The sequence below is a fragment of the Trichechus manatus genome, unplaced genomic scaffold (assembly GCF_000243295.1).
Source record: "Trichechus manatus latirostris isolate Lorelei unplaced genomic scaffold, TriManLat1.0 scaffold00229, whole genome shotgun sequence".
In the NCBI taxonomy this organism is placed as follows: Eukaryota; Metazoa; Chordata; class Mammalia; order Sirenia; family Trichechidae; genus Trichechus; species Trichechus manatus.
The window spans coordinates 160705-183879 of NW_004444165.1; the positions used below are offsets into that span (position 1 = coordinate 160705).

Below are 23175 nucleotides of genomic sequence, written 5' to 3' on the forward strand. Positions count from 1 at the left end.
TTAACCAATGTCATAAAACAATATGTGTACTACTGTTTCACGAGAAACTATTTGTTCTGTAAGCCTTCACCTGAAGTACAATAAAATAAAATAAAGCAAAAAAAAAAAAAAAGTTAAACGAGTACAAAACTGAGGAAAGACAAGTATATCTAACAAGTTTTATTGAGGAATCCAAGGAAATAAAAATTCCTTAATACCTGGAGCCCAAATGCTGCTAAAGTCCTTTTCGTCCTCTCCTTGTAAAAAAAAATAATCAACTCAAGTCAATATATCTGCCTGACTCTTACAGAATTAGGAACCCCTTTCTGGTATCTGCTCCAAAGCATTCCATGACACAGACCACATTATCCCTAAGGACCATGTCCGGTATTTGACCTTAGTACATCCAGAGTGTTCCACACACAGGGGCCAAGACATGTGAAAACTGCATTGCATTATGCAGCTTTTCTATCCGGCCTCTTGTTTATTTCATATTACTTCAGCTTACGTCTTAAATGTACTGCTTCACTCCTTTCCAGGTGAGGGACATCTGAGACATCAACTCTACCAATTAACCCACATAGTGCTGTCACAATTACAAGAGGTCTCTTTTAGAATTCGTTCCTAATTATATACTACGTCTGGGGAATATATAATTTTTCTAAGTATAATTTGATAAGCAAGTCTTTTAAAACATTTTCATAAATTATATAATTTTAAATTGTCTAAATATGTAGAAATTTTTAGCATATCTCATCTGAAAATATTTTATAGAACATAAATTTAAACTATAAACAGTGTCTGAAAATCATGCAAATCCTTATTAAATACATATATAGGTCTGCATGGACCATACAGTCATAGCTACAAATGAAATGTTAAGCCTTTTTTGAATGAAATCCATTTTTCCATTTTTAAGGTGATTTTTAGTCCAACTATTCTGGAACAAAGGAAAATAGATACGATCAGGGCCACAAAAGATGGATCCTGATAGAATGGGAGAAAAATGTGGAACAGAACCTCAAATTCCTAAAGGAAAAAAAAAAATGACTTACTGGACTGGTGGAGACTGGAGGACTCCCCAAGACTATTAACCTGAGATACTCTAAACTTTGAACCAAAACTACCCCGAGGTCACCTTTTATCTAAATAACAGACTGGCTCACAAAATACAGAATACCATCACAGTGAGTACTTTTTTAATAAATTTTTTAACTTCCTCTGTATTGTGTGTCAACCTTCCCTTCACCTAAGATGATTCTTGTCTACTATCTAGTTAGTGAATTCCCTTTCCCTCCCTCCCCACCCTCATAACTATTAAAGAATGTTTTATTCTATGTTTAAACCTTTTCTTGAGTTCTTATAATAGTAGTGTCATACAATATTTGTCCTTTTGTGATTGACCAGTACTGTGTTCCTTAAAAAAATAATCTATATGAGACCAAACAGTCAACAATTACTTTAAACAAAGGTGAGAATGTAAGGGGGCAGGGAAACTAGATTAATGGAGATGAAACAACCAGAACAGAGATAATGAGAATGTTCACACATTATGAAGAAAGTAACTAATGTCACAGAACAATCTGTGTACAAATTGTTGAATGGAAACCTGAACTGCTGTGTAAACCTTTACCAAAAACATATTTTTTAAAAAATTAAATAAATAAAATTTAAGTACATTTCATATTTAAAAAAGGAAAATGGATAATATGACTTGGGCTCAAGCGAAACACAGACTTGCCTTCAAATTACAGCTCTACATTTGGGCATAGTACCTAATCTCTTTGAGCCTCAGTTTCTATGACTGTAAGATGGGAATCATTCGTAAGAGTGTCTACCATAGCATTGTTTTTGTGAAGATAAGCACAGTTATGCACGTAAAGCCATTAATAATAAGTACTTGAAAATATTAGGACTACATTATGAAGATAATGATAACATGTTAACTATAAACTAATCTTTTAATTTTATTTTTAAAAGTTTAATTTAAAGAGAACAAAAGTGAAGATTTTCTTTGAAGAGCATTTTTACTTAATTATATGAAAGTTATATTATCATTTTTGTAAATGTCCAAAATTGTTGTATGTAGCAGTAATTTAATATGCCCATTTATGCCAGTATTTCTATGTGTTTATTATTATAGACCCTGTATATATCAAGTATTTCATATCTTTTCACGTTTTCTACTATTGGGAAATTTCAACCAGTGACTTGAAGTTTTGTCTTCTGTTGTTTTGTTTGTTTTAGTCATTGTCTTAGTTATCTAGTGCTCCTATAACAGAAATATCACAAGTGGGTGGCTTTCACAAACAGAAATTTATTTTTTCACAGTATAGGAGGCTAGAAGTCTGAATTTAGGGTGCCGTCTCTAGGGGAAGGCTTTCGCTCTCTATTGGCTCTGGACGAAGGTCCTTGAGTCTTTGAGTTTCTGCTCCTGGGCAATCTTTGTGTGGCTTGGCATCTCTCTTCCCCCATCTCTGCTTTTCTCATGCATTGTTTAATCTCTTTTATATCTCGAAAGAGACTGACTCAAGACATATCCTACATTAATCCTGTCTCATTAATATAATAAAGACAAGTCATTCCCAAATGGGATTATAACCACAGGCATAGATATTAGGATTTACAACACGTTTTTGGGGGACACATTCAATCCATAACAGTCACAGTCATTTTTAGAAAAGACCATCACATTCACTACTAAACATTACTAGCATCAGCAACCTCTACTCCTTTTTAAATAAGAAAAAATAAAAAATCATTCAATACTGGATGGAGGATGTTTTGAATTATGACCTGTAGTTTCCAATCTCCAACCTCGCCACTATTGACATTTTGGGCTGGATAATTCTTTATTGTGGGGGACCATCCTGCACATTATAGGATATTTAGCACTATCCCTGTCCTCTACCCCGTAGATGCCACCAGCACTACCACCCCTACATGTGACAATCAACAATGTCTCCAGACATTTGCCAAACGTCCCCTAGAGGGTACCATTACCTCCAAGGGGTACCACTGACTTACATCTGTGCTTTTACACGTTAATCTCTTCCTAAAACAGCACCTACTTTTCCCCTTCATCCTATCCTGGAATTTCTCCATTTGGCTAACTCTTTCATGAATCTGAAACTCCAGCTTGAGTGTCATCTTTTCCATGAAGTCCTCCTGACTCCTTCCAAGTGAGGGAATAACTGACCTTTTTCTGGGTACCCTGAGTGCTCCGCACTTAATCCAATCATAGCACTTTATATAAATGGTTGATATTGCTTATCTTCCCTATCAGAATGCCAGCTCTGTGAACGCAGTGACTCAGCCTCTGGCTACCGTGTCTCCAGTACCTAGTACAACATATCTAACAAAGCGGGTGCTCAAAAAGTGATTAGGAAACTAACAGATGACAGGTAAACATAAATATTCTATAATAATCAAGACAGTTAAGAAAAAGTCACACGAACAGTTCAGTTCAATGCTCTCAGGTATTATAATCACTTTATAACCTCATGTTCCACCAGAAGTCACAGCCAATTTTCACTGAAAAAAGGACGTAAAACAGGTAGAAAATGAAGAATCGAGACGCTAACTCACAGCTTGTAAGTACCGGAAAGATAAGATGGGACCACTTAGTGCCCCGCAGGCATTGCTGTCTTCAAAGTCTCCTTCTTCAAGCAGGAATTGCTGGCCTTTAAAATGTTCTTTTTCATAGGCAACCCACCTAGAAATAGGGAGGACATCCAATTGAACCATTAATAAAACCGCAGTCAAGAAAGCGAAAGAGAGAAAACTATGATAAAGCACCTGGTTGTTCACCACCATATTCTACAAAGCAATGCATTTGTTTGGTTTTCATTCACGGAGACAGACAGTACGTGCTTCATGGATCAATAATTTTATAGTTTGGAAGCCTTTCCCAACTACAGGTTATCTGCAGAATTGCAACAGAGCAAATGTGGCATAATGTGATATCACATCTCAATGTGGTCCGAGCATAGTTTGCCAAGTAAAAATCATGGAAAGCACACACAACCAAGGAGAAAAGTTACACACTCCCATCGAGATCCATAGATAATCTTTCTTATTTTACTGATTAAGCCCTTCTGTAATCACTCCATTAAACTATATTAAACATTTATTCAGGGTTTAAATCAAGGGACCCTCTCATCAGGCTTCAAATCTAAAACACATTACAGACAGGCTTATAAGAGGAACTACGAAATGCTACAGCTAGTGTTAATCCTGGTGCCCTACATGTAAGCAAAGACAACCATAAATATTTACGGATGGGAAATGCTGGTCATACCATTTCATCAGTGGTGTTAATGGAGACATGAAGCACTGAGACAGAGCACTTTTTAGGAACACAGGTTTCTTGACTTCTAATCTAAAACTATCAGTACAGGCCACTGATAAACACCATTAGTTACTGAACTCTTCCATGAAATTTATGGAGTGACGCACAGTATCCAATGTACCGTGGGAACAGATAGCTAATAAGGCAGGCTTAAATCTGCCTACTTTCCTTCCACCTCTCTGTGTAGTTGGGACAGAAACCCCTCCAACTGGGCAGATTTCAAGGATGACTATTCTGAGCTCCTGGGTTGGAGGCTTCTGAACTCTAGAACCTAACAAAATGAAGTCTAGTGGCTGACTACTACTGTTTTTCCCTTCTCCACCCCTACTATAGTTGTTAAGGTATAAAATATATTCCAAAGACTTGTTTTCATAGGGCACAAAATAACAATAGTCACTCAGTAATCATGAACTCTCTGTATGCAGGTGTGTGTATGGTGGAGGAAAAAGCGAACTACATGAGCTGGAATAAACAAACTTTATACATCTTAGTATATTTGCAATATGTAAAGAAACCAACATTATTTTATTTTAAACTATTACTTATGTAAAAATAAACTTCACAAGAAAACTTACAAATTCTAAGTTTATTTTAAATAAAGGTGGCTACTTGAAACATACTTTTAATATACCTATATGGAAAAAAGAATAAAAAGTATAAAAGCCCTTACTGTTAAAGGATAAATTTTACCAATTGTTACTGAGTCAATTCTGACTCATAGTGACCTCACATATGTCAGAGAAGACTTGTGCTCCCTAGGGTTTTCAAAGGCTGGTTTTTCAGAAGCAGACTGCCAGGCCTTTCTTCCAAGTCACCTCTGAATGGACTCAAACCTCTAGCTTTTCAGTTAACAGCTGAGTGTGTTACCTGTCTGTACCACCCAGGGTCTCCAAAAAGGATAGTTCAGCAATTCTATTATATGATGGGAGTACCAAAATTTTCTGCCCAGTTTTCCTTACTAAAGTTTTGATTAATATTCAATTTATATATCCATATGGCATATGTAAAAATAGGTATCTGAGAAAGATTTAAAAAATTCACTTTCCCCAGATTCTTCAAGCTTAGACAGGGATGAAGAGTCGATATGACCTACAGATAGCTAAACACCTAACAAAAGTGAAAAATGGTAGAAATGGTGAAAAACTAATGAAGTCAGTTGTATATCTTTAAATGGAGGATAAATAGGGTTATTATATTCTTCTCCTACAGTTGTCATCTAAAAATGAGAAGTGTGCATACTGTATTACATGTCATAATATTTTCATCAGATTTTTATAAAATAGTTGCCCCCAAAATTCTAGATTTTAGCATATAATTTTCTATGCAGCAGAAACTAGTTTTAAATCGATCCAGTTAATGTGAAAAACATTCATATTTTAAAAGAGGGAAAAGGCAAAAATATTTTATACTAGGATTAGCAAAGAAGTATGCGTGTTCACAAACTAGAAACCATCACAAATAAATACAATCAAAATGTTTATTCAAAGCAGATCTGGTCTTCAAGTCCCCAAATAAGTTCTTAAAATTCAAGGATGAAGAATTAAATAATTACCAATATAATTTTATCTTGCAATTCTTGTCTTCTATATTGTGTTTAGAAATTCTAAGGGTGGAGGTTTTATAAACTAGTTTCTACATTTAATCCATCTCAAAATCTCTGATACCAACAAGCATTCACAGAAAGCCAGGGGTAAAAAATACCTTTTGCCTCCTATATTACATAAGATTGTGTATTTTCAGATTCAGGCAGATTGTGTTGCTCTGCTTAACCCGTTTTTTTGGGTTAATCTTTAAAAACAGACTACTAAGTAAAATACTGAAAATATGACACTCACACGCCACCGATGACACGAATTGATCCAATTCCATGAAAATCCCTGTCGTTTTTTAAAAAATTAGGAATAGAATCTATATGTTCACTAAAATCTTTGGCCTGTCCAAAGAAGTGAGGTTTTTCATAAATAATAACCTGAAAAATATGAACGAAAATTACTTAACGAGCTCATATTTTATAAAAGATACATACTGACTTACTTTAGTTTCACTAGCGACCACAATATGAATAGGAACCACTGTCTATTTTTTTTCATTAGTACATACTTACAATTTAGCACAGTATTCGGATACAGTACATAAGGAATATTTGAGTCTTTATCATCATAAAGGTGGACTATCTTAATTAATAATATATTTCTCCAATATTAATAAATTCAAGTAAGATTGGGTAAACTGTCTTATAACTTGTTGTTGAATTATCTTTGTAAGTTCATCCCTGTGTTTGGAATTTAATACACATCTGCCTTATAGTTATTGAGTTTCCCACTATAAGAAAAAAAACTCTCTTGAGAATCTAAGGCATAACAATACATTATCTACTAACTTGAGAAAACACACGCTGTTTCTTTTAACACTAACTGCTTCTGTGGTTGTTACTACTGAGAAGAAAAAGACATTCAAATTCTTGAATTTAAATAGAAAACCCACTGAAATGAGAAATGACTGAGAAAAATATGTTTTTTTAAATTGGATATTGGATCAAAATGGGCTTTTCTGGGGAGGAGGGAAAGGTAATTGTAGTAGAAAACAGTAAATTTCATTGGTACAAGGATTTCTCCTCTACTATTTTGCTGCTCTTTATGTCCCAAGTACAAGCTGCCCTTGGTGTATGAAAGTGGTAACAGTGCTAGCCTATCCACATTCTTTCCCCGGTCCTATTTGTGGCTAATGGCATAATTTGTGCACTACTGACAACTCATGACCTAGACCAATAGGACCCCATGCTTAAACATACCGGCCCAACAAGCTATAGCTTCCTTATTTATAAAAACTGACAACAGATTATACAGACTGAAATCAATATACAGTATTCCCCCTGCTGTTTGTTACATATTAGATTTTCACTGGGTGCTATACTTGAAGTGATGAAGTTTTATTTGGGTTTTATACATGCTACATATTCTGGAGACATTCAAACTAAGTAAGAAGCAATCATTCTTCTATAAGTCAGAAATTAATATCTAGCAACTTGAAAATTGTGATTATCTATGGCAACCATTCCATACATATACATCTGCAACCTGTCAAACTGCAAATGTCCAAAGAAGACTCGGCCTGCTGCACAGTCAAGAAACTAAAGAGCAAGAACCTCTTGTTCCGATTCAGCACACTAGGAGACTGATACAAGAGTCACTTGGAGCATCACAGCTAATTCTGCATCTATTAGATCAGTGGTTCTCAACCTTGGCTGCATGTTAGTTAGATTCACCTATTACCAGGCCACGCCCAGATCAAAATAATTTCTAGGAGTGGAACCCAGGCATAAATCTTTTTTGAAACTTAGACATGTATGATTCCAACACACAGCCGAGGTATATTAGATATACTTAGATACACAAGTTTTAAAAAGACTCCATCTGTGATTGAGAGATTGTGACTGGCAGTCAGTTCCATAAGTGAGGAAGCCCAGAAATGGGAGGGTTGGAGAAGCTGTGTCTTGTTTTGAAGGAAAGGAGAAGCATGAATCCCAATGTCTGCATACTTGCCTCTGGAGGTGCTGTAACTCAATTACACAGAGGTCTGTTTGCATTTTTGATCCTATCTCTATTTACACCCATTTACTAACTCTGTGTCCTCCTTTCTTTCCTAAAATGTGCTTAATCAGGGTACCTCCACACCAGTTTTCATTGCCTCTACTCTTCCATTCAGATACTCGTATTTACAAACTGACATCTATCGGATAAGAGCTGCCAGCACCTCCTTTTCATCAGCCTTGATGTCCTTCCTGGGCATAACTCCCAAATGCCTCACAGATATCTCCATGTGAATGGCTATCTGCCATTTTAAGCCCAACAAAACAAAAACCAATCTATCACCTTTCCTCCTTATAGGATACACTACCTGGGTTTGCCTGGGTTGTCCATACAGATTTCCACCTTTCCATACTGACCTCCCCTCTACTCCCCGTTCACAGCCCCAAGATGGGCCCTCAGCATCCATTCTGTGCAATCACTTCCCAACACCCCAACGTCCATGAGCTAAGTATTATTTCCATATAGTAGGTACATTTTTTTAAATTTTAATGGTTAAATACCTAAAAATTAATAGTAAAGATTTTTAGCCTGCCATGAAAGTCTATTTAAGACTTACCTTTAGGTTCATAGGCATTTCCACTTTCAGTCCACCCTTAAGATGACAAGAAATTTTAATATTAGGTATTAAATATTTTAAATATTTGAAAGCAACTAAGTTAGATGTGTAGGTAATAAAAATACGACATTAGTGACAACTACATACCTGACCTGTCAAATTTAAGTTTTAAGTACAGAACTATAGAGCAGTCACAACCAAGTCAAACCGCTCTATGTGAATCCAAGTGTACAGAGGCAAGAAATCCTACAAGATATTTTCCAGCTTACAACTACTACAAGGAAGGAAATCAAGCTTTAGTCCTTGAGTGTTAAGGGACCAATAAAAGATTTAATCCCATTCTAGAGTGTACTAAAAAGAAGAGTAGATTTACTAATAAATTTAGAAACCTCATCTGGTAGAGTACACTTTAAGTCACTTAGTACCAAATGTTTTTTCTACACTGGAGAAGTAGCACAAAGCTAACCAACCTTCCCCTTCCCACTTTTACCAGTGGTTATCACACTTAATGTCTTTGAGACCTCAAAATTGTAGAGCATAAAAAGCAGCCCATCCTCACAAAAATCCTAATTCTATAATACCCTTGTTTAAATGCTATTCCACATTGTGGTATTTCTTAAAATTTTCTTAAAATTTCTCATTCTTCCTTACATTTTTTAAAAAGGCACAGAATGATCAAAAATAGTTTATCATATGTGATGGCTAAGGTTATGTGTGAACTTGGTTAGGCCATGATTCTCAGTGGTTTGGCAGATATTATGTAATTATCCTGCATTTTGTGATCTGGTGTGAGCAGCCAATCAGTTGGAAGGGGAGTTTACTTGGGGGTGTGGTCTGTATCCAATATATATGGATGTTCTGGCAAAGCTCACTTTCAGTCCTGCATCTGACTTGTCATCCTCTGATCTCCAGTTCTTGTAATGTGAGCCAGCAGCCTGCCACCTGATCTACAGATTGGGGGATTCACCAGCCCCTGCAAGCAAATGAGTCAGGAGAAGCCTCCAGCCTGATGCCTGACCCATGGATGTGGGACTTTTGCCAGCCTCCACAACTGTGCGAGCCATCTCCTTGAAATAAATCTCTATATATATATTTATGGAGCCATGCTGGCACAGCAGTTAAGCTTGGCTTCTAACCAAAAGGTCAGGAGTTCAAATCCACCAGCTGCTCCTTGGAAATCCTATGGGGCAGTTCTACTCTGTCCTACAGGGTCACTATGAGACACAATTGACTCGACAGCAATGAGTTTTTTACGGGTTATATATATTTATACATATGCTTCACTGGTTTAGCTCCTCTAGAGAACCCAGTCTAAGACATTTGGTACTGGGAGAGGGGATCTTCATGTACCTACAATGTGAAAGTAGCTGTGGAATTGGGTAATGCGTGGAGGCTGGAAGAGTTTTAAGATGCCTAATAGTAACAGCCTACATTGCCCTGAGGAGACTACTGATGGAATTATGGACTGTCAAAGGCAATTCTGGTGAGGGATCAAAAGAAAGTGAGGAAAGCTATAGAGAGTGTCTGTCATCTTAGAGAATACATATGGCACCAGCAACAGAATGTTGCTAGAACAGTGGACATTAAATGTGCTTCTGGTGAAGCTTTAAAAGAAAATGATGAATATATGATTGGGCAATGGAGGAAGGGCGATGCTTTTTATGCAGTGGCAAAGAACTTGTCTAAATTATGTTCAAATGTTTGGTGAAAGGTAGTACTTGTAAGTAATAAACTTGGATATGTAGTGGAGGAGATTTCTAAGCAAGATCTTAAAGGGGCTGTGTGGTTTCTCCTTGCCGCTCCAAGTAAAATGTAAGAGGAAAGAAACGGGCTTAAAAATGAACTGCGCAAAATAAAAACAAAGCTTAAAGATTTGGAAAATTCTGTTGTACAAACTAAGGACACGTGTCCTAGAATGTTCACCAAGGATGTGGCTACACAATCTTTTGTTAAAGAGACTGAGCCTTTGACTGATGGATCTAACCACCTATCACAGCAGAAAACCCATCAGCTTAGACTGAAGAGGACAGAGAAAGAATGAAGGAAAAGAATGCTGTCTGCTTCTTGGAATTGTACAGGCGGGAAATAGGCCAAAGGAGCTACATCTGCTGTCCTCCAAGAATGGAAAGGGACCACCCCTGGAGCAGCTCAAAGATCAGCAGAACTGTTGGAAGGAGCAGGGGAAGCAGGGCTGCCTTGGTTACAAAGGGTGGGGCCACAGCCTCTGAGGTCTCAAAGGGTAGAGCCAATGGCCTCCCAGGTTTCAAAAAGTCAGATCTTCACCAACTCGGTTCCAGAGTGTGGGGCTGCCATTCAGTTTGGCCAAGTTAATGAGGCCACTATCCAAAGCTGAGAGGGCAGGGTTTCCATGCTCAAGGGGCAGAAAAATGGGGCCTGCCCAGGTTGACTGTGTAGGGTTGCCATTTAGATGGACTATGAGAATGGGGTCACCCAAAGCCCAGGAGTACAGCTGCCATCCCAGCGGGTGTAGAAGGTGGGGCTGAAGCCCAGGGCCCAGGGGCCCCTACCCAGAGTCTGGAAGGCAGGGCCATTGCCCAGATGGTCTCAGAGAACAGAGGATTATTTTCAAGCCTTGAGATCTAATGTAAATTTTTCTGATGGGTTTTGGACTTGTTTGGTGCCAGTTATCCCTTCTTTCCCTCCAATTTTTCCCACTTGCAATGGAAATGTCTACCTTGTTCCTGTTCCAACATTATACTTTGGAAACAGATAATTTGTAATCTAAATTTCTCGGGTTCACAGACAAAGAAGAACTCTGCTCCAAGATGGAATATGCCTAAAATCTCACCCATATTTGATTTTGACGATTCAGAAGACGAGATTTTGGACTTGGAGTTGATTTTAAACTTCTGGGATGATGTGATGGGGTGAATGTGTTTTGCATGTGGAAAGGACATGAATTTTGGGGGCCAAAGGGTAGACTGTTATAGATTGAACTGTGTCCCCCACAAATATGTGTTGTAAATCCAAACTTCTATGCCTGTGGTTATAATCCCATTTGGGAAAGAGTCTCTGTTGTTAATGAGGCAGGACTAGTGTAGGGTGTGCCTTGAGTCAATCTCTTATAAGAATTAAAAAAGCAGATTAGGCAAGCAGAGGTGGGGAAAGAGAGATGCTAAGCCACATGAAGTTCATGCAGGAGCAGATAAGGACCTTCCTCCAGAGCTAACAGAGACAGAAAGCCTTCCCCTACAGCCTGCACCGTGAATTCAGGATTCTAGCCTCCTACACTGTAAGAAAATAAATTTCTGTTCGTTAAAGTCACTCATCTGTGGTGTTTCTGTTATAGCAGCACTAGTAACTAAGACATCACATTAAAAAAAAAAAAAAAAAAACCCAACCTGTTGCCATCAAGTTGATTTTGACTCATAGTGACCCTACAGGACAGAGCAGAACTGCCCCATAGGTTTCCAAGGAGTGGCTGGTGGATTTAAACTGCCAACCTTTTGGTTAGTAGCCGAGCTCTTAACCACTGTGCCACCAGGGCACAGACATCCAATTAGCTAACATTTAATTGAATAGTCTGCCCTTCAAGTAAAAAAGTCTGCTGTAACACAACAGCAAAAAATACCATAAGCACATATTACCTTTAAACGAAAGTAAGCATTGGCAGAACTGTCCACTTATAATTAATGCTTAGCTGATCATTCACTACTACAATGGAAGAACATAATTCACTATAACCAATTATACAACAGACGTCAAAAAACAAATTTGGAACTTAATTAAATATTTAAAATGTTTACAGAACAATATCTGTAAGGAAACTTAAGTATTGTGATTGACTGGGCATAATACAAAGTAAATCCAGACATATGCCTTCTAGATAGTCAAACACAGAAATATTTTCACAGACATATTCTCTACAGTATAAAGAAACAAAAACAATATATAAATAGCTTGCCAATTCAGTAGTGTATATTCATTTCTTAAGATTGAGATGAATGAGAAATCACCACAGCAATTTAATTTTGGGTTCATGGGTATTTGAGAGAAGGAATTCATTGGAATTTTTTATTTATTTATTTTTTTGGGAATCCTTCATTTTTAAATTTGCTTACCATTTGAAGTGGATGTAATGATTTCATTTCAGTTGCAGAAATTTCAAAGAGGCCACAGTCTTCCTCTAAAACTGTAGCTTGCCCCTTAAAATTAATATCTGGGTAGGCAAGCCAACTAAATAAGAAACAAATGGTTAGTTAAAGTATAACAGTGGTGCTTTAATCTAGTTATCTAAGAGTTAAAAGTAAAAAGGGATACCAAAAAAAAAAAAAAATCCCAGTCATAGAATTATACTAGCAAAACACTAGCAAAACACAATCCAAAATGACTTCGCCAGACAGCATATAACAACAAAAGTTAACATGCTATTAAGTACTTACATTCAAACACTAACTATCCTATAAATTTAATATGCTTCTCAAGCTCTAGGCATTGCTGTTCTTAGAATTTTCCAGCGCCTAAAAGTTGTGAAACCTTTAATTCAAGCAGGTTATTAACTGAAAAATCAAAATCATTCCACTATATTCCACTCTTTTTAAAATTGGGCAATTAGAGGTAGGGATTCCATTAGGCATTCTGTATCACTGATCCACATTTTCAGAATTGATATCAGTTCTAGTTGCTGCCCCAGGAACAGTGTTTTGAAATAAGAGTCTCAAAAGTTCCTTCTCGCTTTCAGCTAAACTTGATAATTACAAACATTTCTCATGGACAGGGTCAATTACTAGGTCTCCCCAAGAGTTCTAATGTATGGTTGGGAGAGATGAATAAAGACGTCTGACAGTGATCAAAAAATTCAACATCAACCATCAGAGCAGATAAAAATAGTGGAAGAGAGAAAAGCAGTCACAGGCTTTTGTGACTCAAGTCATTTGGGGACTAAACCAAGACTGTGCTGAGTTAGACCCATAGTCCTAAAGATACCTTTGGAATCACAGAGGCCTGGGATCAAATCCATACTTACTAGCTGGTAGCCTGAGGCAAATTACTGAATTTCCTCATCTATAACATGAGGGTAACACCACCCGTCTTGCAGGAATAGAGGAGTAATAAACACAAAAGCACCATGTGCTCAGCACTAAATGAGCACTCAGTAACAGTCAGCACTTGGAGCCCTGTGGTACAGTGGTTAAGAGCTCAGCTGCTAACCAAAAGGTCAGCAGTCTGAATCTGCCAGCCACTACTTGGAAACCCTACGGGGTAGTGCTACTCTGTCCTATAGAGTCACCACGAGTTGAAATTGACTCACTGGCAACAGGTTAACAGTTAGCACTTGAAATAGTTAGGCTCTAGAAATAGTTCAGGCTCCAGAATTTTAGGCCAGGGACATGTTTTTGTTTCTCAGTCCCAAAACATGATGGATGAACAGAGGATGGACGCATCTTATCAAGAACTATGTGAGAATTTTACACCTGTTCCTGTGAGTCATATATCAAAGTCCTAATTCAATCCAAAGAAAGAGAGATGCTATTTTAATCCCTGAGAAACCGTCTTTCTCTGGTATTCAGGCTTATAAATGAAATTAACTAATGAGAACTTCAGAAATACAATGTATGTCACCTATTAAATATGAAATAAAAAGTAACTTTGGAAATCATCAATCACTATTATAAAGACAAACTGGTACGTACACTCCTGACTTCACAGTGAAGGACACAGATTTGGGGATATTCAGTTCTTCCAAATTGGGGACTGCTCGCTGTATGTAGACAGGACAACATGCTGGGTCAGACTGGGAACAAAGCTCTATCTCTGGAATGCTGCAGTCCTGGAAAAAAAAAAAGAAGAAGCTGGCTTTGAAATCATCCAGAGGCAAACAGCCTTGTACTCTCAACACTCTGGACATGCAGTTACAATTATTCTCATTCTTCATTCACATTTCTTCACAATAACAACATAAAGGAAATATTGTTTCTACTTACCAGTTTCTTTTTTAAATAGAATTTTTCTAAGCAGCTGTGTTGATAACATGAAATGTTACTGATTGAAAAAGTACTACCACAATTCTTTGTTTTGGTTTTTAAAGACTCTTCCCTTAAACAACGTTCAGAGCTACAAACCCATTTGAGTGCCAAATGCCTGTAAGCCTTCCTTCTTAGAAGCAAAACAAAGCTATAAAGGAGGAAGGGAGTTAAATAAAAGCTGATCTCATGGGGGACATAAAAAATAAATAATAGAGACGCCACCCCCTCAGTGTGTTTATCTAATGCACACTGACAAAAGAAGTCAGAATTAGAGGCGAGGGTAAAGGAAATCTGTTTTCCTACTTGTGGGATTCTGGCTTTTTCTTTTTTTTTGGTGCAAGTACATTTGAAGAAGAAAGGCATCAAGAGCTGAAGTGTGTCCCTTCACTCAGCTCAGTCTTAAAAATTATGCACCCACTGTCGCCATATCCCATCAAACCTTCCTTCACAATTTCACTTGTGGGAGTCCCTGGGTAGTACCAACAGCTAATGCACTTGGCTGTTCACCCAGAGGTTGGAGATGTGAGTTCACCCAGAGGTACCTAAGAAGAAAGGCCTGGCAATCTAGTCTCAGAAAAAAGAAAACACTGTGACACCCATGGGGTTGCCATGAGTTGGTATCAACTCGACAACACCGGGTTAGTTACATCTCTTGTGATTTATTCTCACTGCCGCTGACCTTGGTCAGGCCTAGACTATGATGACAAGCCTAGTCACCACCAGCAATCAAGCGCTAGCTACTCTTCATACAGCTGGACTTGTTGAAACTCCACTTTTCACAAGGCACTACTTGGTTCAAGGTGCTAGCACACTAAATTCATATTCCTGACTGCCCTTTTACAATACGGCACCAAAACAGGGTCCACACTAACCTCCCACAACTCTGCAGCCACACTAGTCTCCATGCTATCCCCACTCCCCATTCTGGTCTCTGTACCTTTGTAGATGTTTCCTCTCTCTCAACTAAAGAGATAATTCTCTGTATTCCCATTATGAAATTCTTTTTATATTCATGCTCTAGCGCAAAAAATACCTCGTCCTTTCTGGAAAAAAACAAACCAAAGCCGTTACCGTTGATTCCCACTCACAGAAACCCGATACGACAGAGTAGAACCACCCCATAGGGCTTCCAAGGAGCAGCTGGTGGATTCAAACTGCCAACCTTTTGGTTAGCAGCCAAGCTACTAACTACTGCGCCATCCTTTCTTAAGGCTCCCATCCTTTCTTAAGCACTCCAAATCACAATTACTTCCTCCTTGTCTGAAATTACAGATGCACTTCTGTCTGAACATACAATCTATCTCAGTACTCTTGAAGTGTTTAATTAAACAACTCAAGTTTCAGTCACATAATTCTCACCTATGATGTTGTGAAACACAAATGATTAGGCTTTAATGAAAGATGTAAATGCAATAATAATCAGAGTAGCATTTATTAGAAACGAACAATTTTTTTATTACAGTAAGTTTCACAACTTTAAAACTGCAATTTTCTGATTTCTTTTAACCGTTCCCCAAACTGAGTTCTCAATCATTCTTATTAGTATGTAAGAAGCAAGCAAATTTTTGTCTTATTTTCAGAAAACTGCTTCTAAAATGTAATATATTAAAGAAGCATAACCTACAATATCCTTTAAAGAGTAAAAGTATATTTCCTTCAAGAATAGCCAGAATGTCCAGAACAGTCACCTGTTCAATGTGCAAAGCTCTTTTGTTTGCTATTAATAATAGAGTTCTAGTAACATTATTGAAAGTACTGCCATATTAATGTTCCCCCAGGGATTTGAGGTACAGTAACAGAATACATAACTAAGTGTCTCACACAAACAAGTTTCCTTTGCATTGTGTTATACAAACAATGTTTGGGTGGTGTACTTTAAAAGGGAAAAAGCTAAGAGGCATTCAATTCTACAACAACACAGAGGACACAGCATAAAAGCCAAAGCAGAATGACAGCTAAAAAGTTGAAAATAAACAAAAACGAGAATACATATGTCCTCAGCTATCCTTACTAGAATCCCAATTTCTGCTCGACTACAAAAGACTTCACTGATAAATTCTATCTTCTTCATGTTGGATATTCAAAGAAATAAAGTCTTTTCCCAAGACTTGTTTTAATATCTTAATTGTTGATGACAAAGGTAGTCAATCACTATACCTAGCAAGTGAAGGGCACTCTATAATAACCTAGTAACAAGGATCAGCTTACTCTTAGTTAAGTTTATATGGCTTCCTCCCAGACTGTTCTATCATGCTATACTTTACAAATACATCTTAACTAAATCTTCAAACTTAGACTCTTAAAGCAATTAGTAGGATTAGATAAAAGTTTTTTGTTTTGTTTTTTTTTGCCCTACTATAACATTTTCCAGCCTTAATTTCCCTGCACCGTAATTTTTTAATACATAAATAAAAGCACTAATCTTTTTCTGGGTCAAATTCAGGTTATCATATAAGCTAAAGTAAGAACGAATGGCACAGCAAAAGAAAAATAGGCAAAAGACATCAACATGCATTTCAAACAGAAAACATGCATGGCCATAAATCTTAAACCTCATTAGTAATAAGAGGAATGTAAATTACAAACTCAATAAGATACCATTTTACACCTACCAGACTGGAAAAATTGAAAAATGAGGTAAAATTAGTTAGAAAATGAATTCAGCAGTGGAGTGGAGAAAACCCCTGCACAATTATTTCAGCAAAGCTGAGGATGCACATCCCCTAAGACCTGGCAATTCTACTTCGAGATATATATCTGAGAGCAGCGGTTCTCAAAGCATGGTCCCCTGAGCACCTGCAGAGAATCACTCTGGAACATGTTAGAAATGCAAATTCTCAGGCCCCACCCCAGGCCCACTACATCAGACACTCTGAGGTTGGGGCCCAGCAATCTGCATGTTAACAGACTGTGTTTAACACCTGCAGGTGACACTGATGTATGCAAAAGTCTGGGAACCACTTAGCCAGAGAAGCTCGGGCACATGTGAACCAGGAGACATGTGCGAGAACATTCACAGCAGCATTTTCTGTAATAATTAAAAACGGAAACAACTCAAAACATCCTTTGTCAAGACAAGAGATAGATTATAGGATTTTGCTAGAATCAAATACTGTGTAGCAGAGAAACGCAGATCAAAAGTACAATGAAATATCATCTCACACCAACAAGACTAGCATTAATCCAAAAAACACAAAATAATAAATGCTGCAGAGGTTGTGGAGAGACTGGAGTACTTATACACTGTTAGTGGGACTGTAAAATGGTACAACCACTTTGGAAATTGATTTGGCGCTTATAGAAGTACCATATGATCCAGCTATCCCGCTCCTTGGGATATATCCTACAGAAATAATAGCCGTCACACGAATAGATATATGCACGCTCACGTTCACTGCAGCACTGTTCACAACAGCAAAAAGATGGAAACAACCTAGGTGCCCATCAATGGACAAATGGATAAACAAATTACGGCATATCCACACAATGGAATACTACGCAACGATAAAGAACAATGATGAAGCTGTGAAACATCTTATAACATGGAGGAATCTGGAGGGCATTATGCTGACTGAATTTAGTCAGTCACAGAAGGACAAATATTGTAGAAGACCACTATTATAAGAACTCAAGAAAAGGTTTCAACACAGAAGAAAACATTCTTTGATGGTTATGAGGGTGGGGAGGGAGGGTGAGGGTTATTCACTAACTAGATAGTAGATAAGAATTATCTTAGGTGAAGAGAAGGACAGCACACACTACAGTCAGCACAACTGGACTAAACCAAAGCTAAGAAGTTTCCTGAATACAATCAAATACTTTGAGGGACAGAGTAGCAGGGGTAGGGGTCTGTGGACCATGCTTTCAGGGGATATCTAGGTCAACTGGCATAACAAAGCTTATTAAAAAAATGTTCTGCATCCTACTTTGGTGAGTGATGTCTGGGGTCTTAAAAGCTTGCAAGTGGCCATCTAAGATGTATCAATTGGTCCCAACCCACCTGGAGTAAAGGAGAGTGAAGAACACCAAAGACTCAAGGAAAGTAGTAGCCTAAGAGACAGAAAGGGCCACATAAACCAGAAACTTCATCAGCCTGAGACCAGAAGGACTAGATGGTGCCCGGCTACCACCAGTGACCATCCAGACAGGGAACACAACAGAGAGAATCCTTGATGCAGCAGAAGAAAGATGGGGTGCAGAACTCAAATTCTAGTAAGAAGACCAGACTTAATGGTCTGAATGAGACTGGAGGAACCCCGGAAAGCATGGCCCCTGGATTCTCTCTCAGCCCAGAATTAAAACAATTTCCAAGGCCAACTCTTCAGACAGGGATTGGACTGGACTGTGGGACATAAAATGATACTCGTGAGGAGTGTGCCTCTTAACTCAAGTAGATACAAGAGACTAAACCGGCAGCTTCTGTCTGGAGGTGAGATGGGAAGGCAGAGGGTTAGGAGCTGGTTGAATGGACATGGGGAATCAGGCGTGGAAAGGAGGAGTGTGCTGTCACAGTATGGGGAGAGCAATTAGGGTCACATAACAATGTATGTATAAATTTTTGTACGGGAGACTAACCTGAATGTGTAAACTTCATTTAAACTACAACAATAAACAAAAAAATACTGTGTAGCAGTAAACATGAATGAACTTCAGATATGAGGCAACAACATGGCTGAATCTCACAAAGCAGAGCAAAGAAAGCAAGTTGTAGAAGACATAAACTTCATTTATATGAAGCTCAAAAGCAGGAAATCTAGGCAGTAACCCACAAAACAAACAACAGGAAAAACTAGGTAACTAGAAGTCAAGATAATGGTGGTCTGTGGGAGAAAAGGGCATGAAGATACTGCTAATGGTCTGTTGTTACTCTTCATTTTGGATTTATGCATGTTCATTTTATCACCTTTTATAACTTCTACATCTTCTGCCAGAAGAACAAACAAATCTATCCTGGAAGAAGTACAGCCAGAATGCTCCTTAGAAGCAAGGACGGTGAGACTTCGTCTCACATACTTTGAACATGTTATTAGGAGGGACCAGTCCCTGGAGAAGGACATCATGCTTAATAATGTAGAGGGTCAGTGACAAAGAGGAAGACCCTCGACAAGATGGATTAACACAGTGGCTGCAACAATGGGTTCAAGCATAACGATTGTGAGGATGGCGCAGGACCGGACAGTGTTTCATTCTGTTGTACATGGGGTCGTTATGAGTCAGAATCGATACGACAGCACCTAACAGTAACTAACAACACATCCTAAATATTTGTATTCATATTAAATATTTAAATTTTAAAGACTGAATGATACGTGCTGAGACAGCAGTATAAATAGCTGGAGGGAGGCAGCTGGAAATCATGTGCTTCTGCAGAAGATAATGCTACAATCCAAGGAAGACGGAAAAGAGAGCATGAGAGCACAGGTACAAATTAAGCAGAGTTTTCAGAAAGGAAAAAACAACTAAAAGTAGATGAAACCAAATTCTAAGAGTAAGGTGTGGTGTCCGTGAATGCTTCTTGCATAGTCTATTACACCTTTCATGTATGCCTCCCTTACTAGACTGTGAGCGCCTTAGGGAAGGAACTTTTCTTTGTTCCTTTGTACTTTGCTTTATATGTTTCTTCAGTCTCTATCATGATGAATAAATAAATATTTTATGAATAAACGAATAGAATGAATGGCTCCCACCTAGACAACATGTACTTCAGCCCACGGGAGCATTTTTATTAGCCCTACGGAACAGCTGCGGAGCGCCCTTGAATTATATATTGTTAGCTCACTCTCTCTTTAAAATCCTCTAGTGGCTTCTTATCTTCTGCAGGATAAAATTTAAAGCCCTTAATTTGGCTACAAGGTCCTACAAGGTCTGGCCCTGACCATCTCTTGGACCTCACTTTCACGCTTGCTCATTCAGCTCCAGCTACACTAGCTTCCTTGCTGGTCCACAACATGCCAGACACAATTCCATCTCAGCTTTGCATCTGCTATTCCCTCTGCCTGGAATGCTGTTCCCCCAGATAAGCACAAGACTTGGTCCCTATCTTCATCAAATACTCAAATGCAAGCCATAGAGGCCTTTCATGGCAAACCTATCAAAATAGCACTCTGTCATTCTGTATCCCCTCACCTTTCTTTACTTTCTCCCTATTGTACATATCACTTCCTGACATTACAGTACATATAAATTTGTGTATTCTGTCTCCTCCACTGTAATATAAATTCAATGAGCACAGAGGAACCTTATCTGTTTTGTTCGTTGCGGGACTGTCAGCATTTGGAACAGAACAGGCATACCTCAGAGATATTGCGGGTTCAGTTCCAGACTACCGCAATAAAGCAACTCACATGAATTTTCTGGTTTCCCAGTGCATATAAAAGTTATATTTATACTATACTGTAGTCTATTAAGTGTTCAGTAGCATTATGTCTAAAAAAAAAAGTACATACCTTAATTAAAAAATACTTTATTGCTAGAAAAATGCTAACAATCATCTAAGCCTTCGGCGAGTCGCTATTTTTTTTGCTGGTGGAGGATGTTGCCTTGATGCTGATGGCTGCTGACTGATCAGGGTGGTGGTTGCTGAAGGCTGGGGTAACTGTGGCAATTTCTTAAAATAAGACAACAGTGAAATTTGCCACATCGGTTGACTCTTCCTTTCACAAAAGATTTCTCTGTTGCCATGTGATGCTGTTTGATAACATTTTACTCACAGTAAAACTTCTTCCAAAACTGGAGTCAATCCTCTCAAATCCTGCTGCTGCTTTATCAACTAAGTTTTTACTGTCCTTTCAACAATGTTCACAGCATCTTCACCAGGAGAAGATTCCATCTCAAGAAACCACTTTGTTTGCTCATCCATAAGAAACAATTCTTCATCCATTAAAGTTTTATCATGAGATTGCAGCAATTGAGTCACATCTTCAAGTTCCACTTCTAACTAGTTCTCTTGCTGTTTCTACCACATCTGCAGTTACTTCCTCCACTGAAGTTTTGAACCCCTCAAATTCATCCATGAGGGCTGGAATCAACTTCTTCCGAACTCCTGTTAGTGTTGATATTTTGACCTCCTTCCATGAATCATGAATGTTCTTAATGGCATCTAGAATGGTGAATCCTTTCCAGAAGGTTTTCAATTTACTTTGCCCAGATCGATCTGAGGAATCACGATATACATCAGCTACAGCCTTAACAAAATGTATTTTTAAATAATAAGACTTGACTCTTTAACAAACGGTGCTGGCATAACTGGATATTCATCTACAAAAAACTGAAAACAAGACCCATAGTTCACACCATGAACACAAACTAACTCAAAATGGATCAAAGACCTAAATATAAAATCTAAAACGATAAAGACGATGGAAAATAGAGACAACAAACCTAAGTAACAATGTACAAACACCAGAAGAGAAACTAGGTAACTGGGAGCTCCTAAAAATCAAACACTTGTATGCTCATCCAAAGACTTCACCAAAAGAGTAAAAAGATATACTACAGACTGGTAAAAAAAAATTTAGCTATGACAAATCTGATCAGTGTCTAATATCTAAAATCTACAAGATACTGCAAAACCTCAACAACAGAAAGACAAATAACCCCATTAAAAAATGGGCAAAGGATATGAACAGGCACTTCGCCAAAGAAGACATTCAGGTGGCTAACAGACACACGAGGACATGCTCATGATCATGAGCCATCAAAACTACAATGAGATACCATCTCACTCCAACAAGGCTAGCATTAATCCAAAAAACACAAAATAATAACGTTGGAGAGGTTGTGGAGAGACCGGAACATGTATATACACTGTTGGTGGTAATATAAAATGATACAACCACTTTGGAAATTGATTTGGCGCCTCCTTAAAAAGCTAGAAATAGAAGTAACATACGATCCAGCTATCTAGCTCCTTGGAATATATCCTAGAGAAATAAGAGCTGTCACACGAATAGATACATGCACACCCATGTTCACTGCAGCATTGTTCACAATAGCAAAAAGATGGAAACAACCTAGGTGCCCATCAACGGACAAAAGGATAAACAAGTTATGGTATATTCACACAATGGAATAGTACGCAATGATAAAGAACAACGATGAATCCATGAAACATAATATGGAGGAATCTGGAAGGCATTATGCTGAGTGAATTTAGTCACTTGCAAAAGGACAAATATTGTAGAAGACCACTATTATAAGAACTCAAGAAAAGGTTTAAACACAGAAGAAAACATTCTTGGATGGTTACGAGGGTGGGGAGGGAGGGAGTGGATTATTCACTAACTAGATAGTAGACAAGAATTATCTTAGGTGAAGGGAAGGACAGCACACACTACAGGGGAAGTCAGTACAACTGGACTAAACCAAAGCTAAGAAGTTTCCTGAATACAACCAAACACTTCGAGGGACAGAGTAGCAGGGGCAGGGGTCTGGGGACCATGCTTTCAGGAGACATCTAGGTGAACTGGCCTAACAAACTTTAATAAGAAAATGTTCTGCATCCTACTTTGGTGAGTGGTGTCTGGGGTCTTAAAAGCTAGCGAGTGGCCATCTAAGATGCATCAATTGGTCCCAATCCACCTGGAGCAAAGGAGAATGAAGAACACCAAAGACATGCGGAAAGTATTAGCCCAAGAGACAGAAAGGGCCACATAAACCAGAGACTTCATCAGCCTGAGACCAGAAGAACTAGATGGTGCCTGGCTACCACCA

The 23175-nt window shown here is 38.2% G+C and overlaps 1 protein-coding gene across 1 annotated transcript in view; it reads right to left on the reverse strand.

The window, feature by feature from the left end:
- Positions 1 to 23175, reverse strand: part of CRYBG3 (crystallin beta-gamma domain containing 3) — a 138200-nt gene that overhangs the window by 44127 nt on the left and 70898 nt on the right. Inside the window, exons 8-12 of the mRNA XM_023742985.1 lie at positions 14131 to 14267; positions 12559 to 12673; positions 8477 to 8512; positions 6166 to 6299; positions 3568 to 3694 (exon numbers count right to left, since the gene is read on the reverse strand). Of these exons, the coding sequence (XP_023598753.1) occupies positions 3568 to 3694; positions 6166 to 6299; positions 8477 to 8512; positions 12559 to 12673; positions 14131 to 14267 (549 nt within the window). The remainder of the gene's footprint in view (positions 1 to 3567; positions 3695 to 6165; positions 6300 to 8476; positions 8513 to 12558; positions 12674 to 14130; positions 14268 to 23175) is intronic.